The sequence below is a fragment of the Corapipo altera genome, unplaced genomic scaffold, assembly GCF_003945725.1.
Source record: "Corapipo altera isolate COAL_440 unplaced genomic scaffold, ASM394572v1 47, whole genome shotgun sequence".
NCBI classification, from domain to species: domain Eukaryota; kingdom Metazoa; phylum Chordata; class Aves; order Passeriformes; family Pipridae; genus Corapipo; species Corapipo altera.
In genome coordinates, this window is record NW_020884897.1 from 4636846 (window position 1) to 4645475 (window position 8630).

At 37.4% G+C, this 8630-nt stretch overlaps 1 protein-coding gene across 4 annotated transcripts in view; it reads right to left on the reverse strand.

Annotated features, from left to right (window-relative positions):
* PFKP (phosphofructokinase, platelet) overlaps window positions 1–8630 on the reverse strand; it is a 44996-nt gene that overhangs the window by 35220 nt on the left and 1146 nt on the right. For all 4 annotated transcript variants that reach the window (XM_027648370.1, XM_027648367.1, XM_027648368.1 and 1 more), the window contains exon 2: window positions 1323–1396. In XM_027648370.1, coding sequence (XP_027504171.1) covers window positions 1323–1396 — 74 coding nt within the window. The remainder of the gene's footprint in view (window positions 1–1322; window positions 1397–8630) is intronic.

Here is an 8630-nt window from a genome sequence, read left to right on the forward strand (position 1 = left end):
TAAAATCCAAGTTCTGGCCTAAAGATGGCCAAAAACCCCTCCTTACTTCCATCCAGACAAGTATCTGACCCATTTCAGATGCAAAACAGCTGAACACCGAGGGAATTCCGAAGATTGCCCATGTAATTAGCACACACTAAATGTTCAGAGCAACTTGGTGTAGTACTGCAGTACAAAAGAATTTTGGAGCACAGTCCTCTGCTTATTTGCATTTCAATATACTTTGCATCTCATTAGTAAATGAGCCATAGGAATAAGCAGACATGGAAAAAACCGGGTAAGTAGCTACTTTTAAAAGATAAATTGTATATCTGGCATGCACAAAACTAAAACCAAAGTATTTTCCTAGCACTTCTATGAATTCTAGTACTCCTTATTTTTATATTAAACATTAAAATTACAGTTTACTTGGAATATTGTCTATCAAGTTTTCCCCCATATCAACTTTTTATTATGATTTGTAATAATCTCAAACTACTAAGGATTTGTACAGGAATTCCAGTGGGAACAGAATGACTTCTTACTAAATATATTTACAGCAAATCATATAAAAACTGAAAGCATCCTTTATACAGAACTCTAACACAGTCTTCCAGTAAAACATACACATAAGTATTACCTACACATTTACATTAAACTTGTCTCATGATTTTTTCGTATCACATAATAGTTACAGAAGTAACAATCTTTATGCACAGGTAGCCACAAGCTTCAACCAAAAAATTCTGATGTCTGGACACACCACTAATGGTCAGGTTTTTGATGGTTTTCTCATTTGGTTGGTTTTTTGTTGGTTGACTTTTTTTAGTAACAACTTTCCACCTATTAGCCAGGACAGATGGCACCAGCCTGACAGTACTCTTGATCAAAACCAAGTTGTACAGTCTGTGAAATGAGGGTGATGACACATCCTTATCATACGCTGGGAAAATAGACTGGGGAAAGGTAAAGGTTAAAAACCAGTAGTTCAACCGGGTTTAGGGAAGTATTTATAAAGTACAATACACGGGGTCAAACATCTAACAAGTGCACAGATACACAGCTCACTGCTGGGTGACAACCATCTCTGGTTTTCTCAGTATTTTCAAGCTTCTGGTAGCACATAAAGAATTCCACACATTTAAAAAAATTACTTTTAAGTTACATATTTTCAGAACACCTTGTGAAAAGAAAATTTCCACAAAAATAAAAAATATTAAATAAAACATATGATGAAAGGGAATGGTAGCTAGATTTTTTTAATTTATACTCCATGATGTTTCCACAAAAAACTCAAGTGCAGTCAGAGGACAAAGTACAGAATGAATAAAACAAAAACTAACCTCATAAACAAAATAGACTTTGGCTTTTACATAGATTCCCATGCGTACTACTGCGCGCACAGCAGCATTCATACCTGGGAAGAAAAAGCAAAAACATTGTTATAGGTCATCCAATATTTTCTGTATGCTACAAATATTGTCTTAAAAATAAAGGCAACACTAATTCTTTCCTAGAGAAAATGACCAGCATCTATTAAAACAGAAATTTGCCTAATGACAGAGCAATCAGCCCATGAGCACCAAGGGTTCAGACCTAGTCTTTGTTACAATAATTATGTGGATGCCAGTATGTGTGTTAATCAGAGATTAAATTGCTGCTGACTGTAAAACAGCATTGTAAAAGTAACAGCTACTAAAAAAGAAGGCAAATTAATTTCAAAATAATTATTAATTTTCTGTCTGAAATGCAAAACATTCAGCTAGTTAAAAGTAGCTTCTTGAAATGAGAAATTATACTGTAACAGTTCTTTTTTCTGAGATTTCCAAAATAACACAGGTGTTAAATACATACAATATTTTGCTGGGAACGGAGTCAAAGTTGACCCGGAGAGATGCTCATTTAAAAAGACAGAAATAGCAGTAAATTAACATAAAAAATGCAACACAGACTCATTTGATAGAAAGTGTCTAAATGCCACTTTGCTTCCAGAATTGCAAGCTGAAGTTGTAATTCCCTGCTCACAGACATCTGACAATTCTACTCCTGTAAATCTTCCATTAAAGTCCCATGGTCAAACACTTAACCTCACGAGCAACACTGGAAGTTCCTCTGGTCTCCCTGCATGGGTCAAATGAATTTCTGTTATAACCTATCCCTTCAGATACTGCATTACCTTACCCATTATTCAGGAACTTTTCAAAAGTAATAAACTAATTGCTTCCCCACAACTATAACAGACACAAGAGATTATGCAAAGCATGAAGACAGAAGTAGTTAGGCTACACTGAAAGCAACAGCCTTGGCACATCAGTTGAAAAGGGATTCAAGACACATGACAATCCAAAGCACTGGGCACCAATTCTCCAAATCTGATGCACTAAATATAACAAAATAGCAAAGCAGCAGGTCAGCTCTGACGTTTCATATAGATGTTAAGTGTTCGCTTCTCTGGAAATAAAAAACTCGGTAACTAGAATATATAAACCCACAACACAGCAAGCCACAAAGTATCCTATAGTATCTCTCATTAGTAGAAAAAATACTGAGCTGTAATAGTCAGCCTGTCTAAATAAAGAATGAGGCTGAGGTTTTCTCTAAGATTAATTCCTTAAAAACACACGGGGAAGTCCCTGAACGTAACCAACGTGAAACTAAAAAAATTAACTTTGCCAAAATCAAAAAGTTGCTTTTGCTGTTTCTGTAATGTCACTTGAACTTAAGAGCTACAAGTAACAGTGTTTTTAAATCAATTCTGTATTAGGAAATAGCAACAAGAATTCTTTCAGCCAGAGTCAGCCTTGTGGCAGAGCTGGAAAAAGTTCTCAAATGCCAAGACAGCTAAAAGCACAGCTTTAGACGAAGAACTGGATGATGCCAAAGAAAAGCAGACAATCTCATCTGACAGCCTGTACTGAAAAGAAAGTTAGCAAGCTAAATCTCAGATGAAACAAATCCACTACACAGGGCAAAGTTACCTCCTCAGGGAAACAGTTTTCATAACAAAATTATTACCCCCCACCCCCTTCACACACCATGTCCCCTGAAAAATGGAGACAAAGACTTTAACTTGACCAAACCGAGAGTCCACCACAGCACTGCCATTCTCCACGAACAGGGAAGACGTCAGCACAAAGTACTCCTTTCACCAAAGCCACAGCTTGCTTCTATTAGTGTACATGTTGTGTGGGAGGCTTTTTTGTTGTCATTGCTTGGCAGGGAAGTTTTTTTGGAGTTTGGCTTTTTGGTTTTTTTTTGAGGAGGGTTGCTGTTGTTTGGTTTGGTTTCTTTATGGAGGGTTTATATATATATATATATATTTTATATATTTTTATATATGTACCTATATGTATTTGCTATATATATATTCATAATACAGCCACATGCTTTCTTAGTGAATACCTTCCAGTTTCCATGTTTCTTGAATGAAAAATGGGTAAAATTCACAATTTACCTGCTGCAAGAAAGGGTAAAAGCCCAGGAAAAAAAAGCCCCACAGATTACAGACAGAAAGCATCTTCCCAGTACCACCACTGCAACATTTTAAGTTTATACAACATACATTTTATTATTATTTGGTGATGTGTATTTTATCTCCTTATACAGAAAAAGGACTTGGGTGTCTCCTGGTAGGCTCCTAAGCAAGTGGCTTAGATTTCAGAATGGCTGAAGACTAAAGCATGTCATAATTTGATACCTACAAAATACAGTTAACACATTGAAGCTTTAGCTTGCTACAGTTTGGCTGCCTAAATCTAAATACACTGGTTGCAGTAATTCAAGTCTGCAAATACAGAAAATTTCATAAAACCTCTGCAGAACTTGTCTAACAAAATGTTGCCATATTTGATTATTTGTGGAGTCTTACAACAGTATTTATGAATTACCATAATAACTATGAAATGTAATTATATGTTTATTACTCAAAAAGAGATTTACTGAGTTAACCATGGATTTAGTCCTGAATAATAAATGCAGCCTGATAAACATACAGGGTTAGAATAGCAGCTTCAAAAGAAAGCCACGAGTAAAACCAGTATGGTTTTTTTATAACATAAGAATTATTTAAAATCTTTCTGAATTTCCACTTGTTTTTGCATTAAAGTCTTGGAAAGAGGAAAAGATTCATTTTGCTCTTTTGAACTCAGCAAAGATTAAGTAAACTGTAACTACTTACAGGGCTTTACATAACATCTGAATAACTTAAAAGTTGATAAATTATTGTCTTTGATATTGCCTATTCAATTGTCTTTAAAAAAAAAGAGTTAGTTTTCATAGCAAGGTTACAAACAGTACTGCAGAAGTCCTTAAATTATCTCTGCCTCCAAAAGAGCATTCCTCTCCTGTGCCTACATCCTGCTCCACATACATATGCACCACTACAACAGAGGGGGTTCTACACTGTTTTGTGTTTAATCCCAACTTGCCTCACTTTAGTCAGCTAGACACGCCTTTAAATAAATAACTGTAATACAAACCATACAAAAGAAAAATCAAAACTATGCATCTTGGACAAGCATCAAGAAATACTTAAGTACCACCAATTTTAAAGATAAACATTGGCTTTAACACAGGCTTAATGACTTAGCACATATGTTTAAGTACTACCCTGAATAAAGATTCAGACTTACAAGACTGTATAGCAAAAAACACCAAGGAAAATATCTAAACATTATCAAACAAAAAAGCTTTATTCAAATATGTAAATGGCTACGTCAGTAAGCATGGAAGAGCCTATAATCATCAAAAGAAAAGCAGTCAAGTACAAGAACTGAACAAAGCTTGAAGAAAACAATTTGGGTTTGTTCTATTTACTTTTAATTACATCACAGATTTTATTGCATATAATGACATGACATCACAGATTTTATTGCATATAATGACATGACATCACAGATTTTATTGCATATAATCACAGTAATTATTCTAGATACGTGAAGAAAATACTATACAATTTTTCTGAACAGTAACACTGTATTAGATCAGAACATTCTACTGCACAAACATATACAACAGCAAAACATCTAGACAATACATATTTATTTCCTTCTTAAAAATTAAAATAAAAATCTTAAGAGACCAGTTTCAATCACAGAATCCACTAATTATAGTAGCAGTTCCTCAGAAATATTAAATACATTGAAATAGTTACACTCATTCATTAATAACTACATTTCTAATTTTACACCCAAATACTATTTATAATATTGTATCTATGGACACATACAAATGGATTTCATATATATGTCTACATGTATGCACTATTCTTAGCTGGGTGCCTTTGGGGGGGGCAGAATTCAAAAATTCCTTGTGAATATGTTCACATCACATAAGTGTTAATAAATAAAACTCTGGACAACATAAGAGGAGTGTGGGTTGTTTATTTGGGTTTGTTTGTTTCTGTCTTAAAAAAAAACAAAAAACTTATTTATTTTATTGTACTAGTTCAGTGGCCTATGATGAAAAAAGACATTTTGCCAGCGGGATAAGATCAGTACACCTGTGCTACCACGTTAAATATGTCTCATCATGTTCCTTGGAAGCCTGTAATGCTTCAAGAGCAGAAATATGTAGATCTTTGCTTCCACAGTCATGGTCTATGGTACTCCAAAAGTCCAGAATCCAAGAGGCTATAGGATTCTTTTTAAGCTTTTCTAAACCCAGTATTTGCTGAGTTGAGCTTTTTTATTTTTTCAGTGGCAAGATTTCTTCTTCCAATCTAAGTTACCAGGACAAGAATCATACATCTACACCACTATACCAAATATGCCTTGAAACGTTGGGAACCCTGTAATGCCTCAAACGTTACTTCAGCAGGATGGGCTATGATATTCCCGACCATTACGTCCCTCACTTATGCTGTCTTCCACAACACTGAATCTTTTGAGCTTATCTCAAAAATAACATGGTCATATTCAAAGACAATAATCCAGAGCCAGTAAACTGGGCAGCAGCTCAGCAGCCACACACACATCCTTCCCCAGCAGTGCACAATCCCCTTCATCCAGCAGCTCCCGGATGACTCTTCCTGTTGTGAAGCCGTACCTACCACAGTCCCAGAATAAGCACCCGTTTGGAGGTTGTGGAACTAAGTGACCTACAGTGGTCAAAATTGTCTATGGCAGCTACTGGTAACCCACATGAAGTACAAGCAGTGTACTTCATGACCTGAAGCAGACCATGGCCAGAAAATCCCACAAAGGGAAAACAAAAGTGTGACTTAAAACCCATCTACTAAACCACTTTTCCGAGCTGCAACCACTACAATTTAGAAATAGTCCAGAAAACCAACCCAATATTTATAGAGAATCAATTGTCAAAACTTCTTCTGCCTCTCGAGGCACTCGTGATTATGGTGGAAAGTATTTTAGTTCACAATTTAACAGCTGGCAAGCTAAAGTGATAGACTATCAAGTTTAGTACTTATACACACTAGGTGTACAAAATACCAATCTTTTTTCACTGATAAATTAACTCCACCAAACAAAAGAATAATGACTAAACCATAAGAATCCTGGCATAACACATATATATTCTATAGTCTTTAATATTCTACAGGTAGAAAAAGGAAAAAAAACAAACTTTCAAGGAAATAGCACAAATGGGGGGAAGTAATTGAAAACTTAACATGCCCTACAAATAGAATGGCTTGTGTAATTTACATAATGCTACTTATAAATTATTAAGAAGTACAATAACAGCAAAGGCAGTAACTATTTTAAAATAATTTCATGTATATTTTAATCTGCACTAAAATTTACAGCCCAATCTAAATCATGGCACCTATTGATATGAAGATTATGTGTTTACTGCAACAATAACGGGTGTTTTTTCCACTCAACTGTTTGTGAGTTTAGTTTGGATTATTTCTAGTGTCTAACAAATCCAAAACAAAACAGGAGACTAGAACTCGTTTTTAACATTAAAACTTTTTTGCCTACTTCAGAGTTAGTAGCTTTGCTTCACCTACATTTTTCTTGAACATACTATTTTCAAACATCAGTAATAGCAGTATATTTCCTTCTGTGTTATACTTCAGGACTTCACCTCTCTCACATGTTTACACTCTGTCCTACAGAGGACAAATGACCTTGACAGGGCATGACTCATTCTGTCCCTTGTTTAACTCCTAATCTAGTCTGCAAACTGACTTGAGGTTGCATATTTTACACATCTCTGCTGTTACCAAGATAGGTAGGTTACATAGGGTTATGGACCTCAACTGTGCTGTGTGATTCAGCAGAAATTATCAAGTTCTAAAATGTTAGGGTTTCTATTTCCTTGTTCTTCTAAGTTAGGACAACAATGCTGCCGACAAACCAGCTTGGAAGGCACCCAGTGTACTTTGTTTGGTCTTTGTGACAACCCCACTCCTCAGACAGCAACTTTCACAGCCTGTTACTTTGGAACTCTCCCTGTAAATATGCTTCAGTGGCAATCTGCCAGATAATAAAGTCTAGATGTGGATTGTGCGAGTCCTTTAAATGCCTTAATTCACACAGTGGCAAGTGCAGATTAATACTTTATAAAAGGAGATGCATCTGCTGCTGCATTACATAATCTCCAGCCACGCGGAAGCAAGTTGAAGGGCTCAGCCTCTTGCTGAACATGCTACTGCTGCTTGAGGCAGTGCCCTGCCACACTTTTAAATTAAAATGGCGATTTGGTGACCAGATCATTAAGACAGAAATGCCCCGATTCCCAGTCCCTCCTAGAATCATTTAGCAGTGGAATTGATGTCATGAGAGCAAACCGTGCACAAAACTTGAACAAGTGTAACCCCATCCAGGGGCAAAAAAGAAGCCTTTTAAACGCATCAATTTGCTTTTCCTCCAGAACTGCAACGTTCTCCTCTCCGATGGCACCAAATCCCTTTCATCCCGATTAAGAGTTTCGGATAATCCCAGGTAAACCCGGGGGCTCCCCGTTATTCTGCGGGCAGGGGGAGGGAGGATGCTTCTCCCAGCCCAGATGACGCAAAGAGGCGGAACCTGCAGCGACTCGCAGCGGATCACGTACACACCGGCGGTGGGAGGGAGCGCGGAGACACTGGTCCATGCGAGCTACCGCCACATGGACGCACCGTGGAGCGAGGGGAAAAGGAGAGGAGACGAGAGGAGAGGCTGCTGCTGCCGCCGGGGCAGCCGGGCAGGATTCCCTGGCCGGGGCTGCGGGCTGGTCCCGACACCTCGTGTAAAAGCTGGCGAGAGACTGGTCACTAAACCACAGAGCCCAAGCAGAAAGGAGACCCCCACCCCCCATTCTCTTCACAAACGTGGATGAGTGCCGCTTTTTCTCTAAGAGAAAGTAGTTTCGAGATACTCCCGGGGGAAAAAAAAAAGTAAAATAACCACAATTTAAGGGAAGGAGTTAAAAACAATCATCACTGAACAATTCTCTTGGCACACGCAGAGCAAGAGTCCTCTGGAATCGCACGGCGCATTTCCCGTTTGAAACTTTAATTAACTGAAACTTCGAACTATTAAGGAGGTTTTCTGGTAGAAAAGGGGAAACGAAAGTGTAGAAAAACCTAAATTTTGGACTAGCTATATTGCGATGAAGCCTGTTTTCTTCCCCTTCCCTCTCACTGTCTGTAGGTCTTTTGTTCGCCCTGTCTTGTAGTAGCTACGACTCCCTCTACGCTGAAGAGA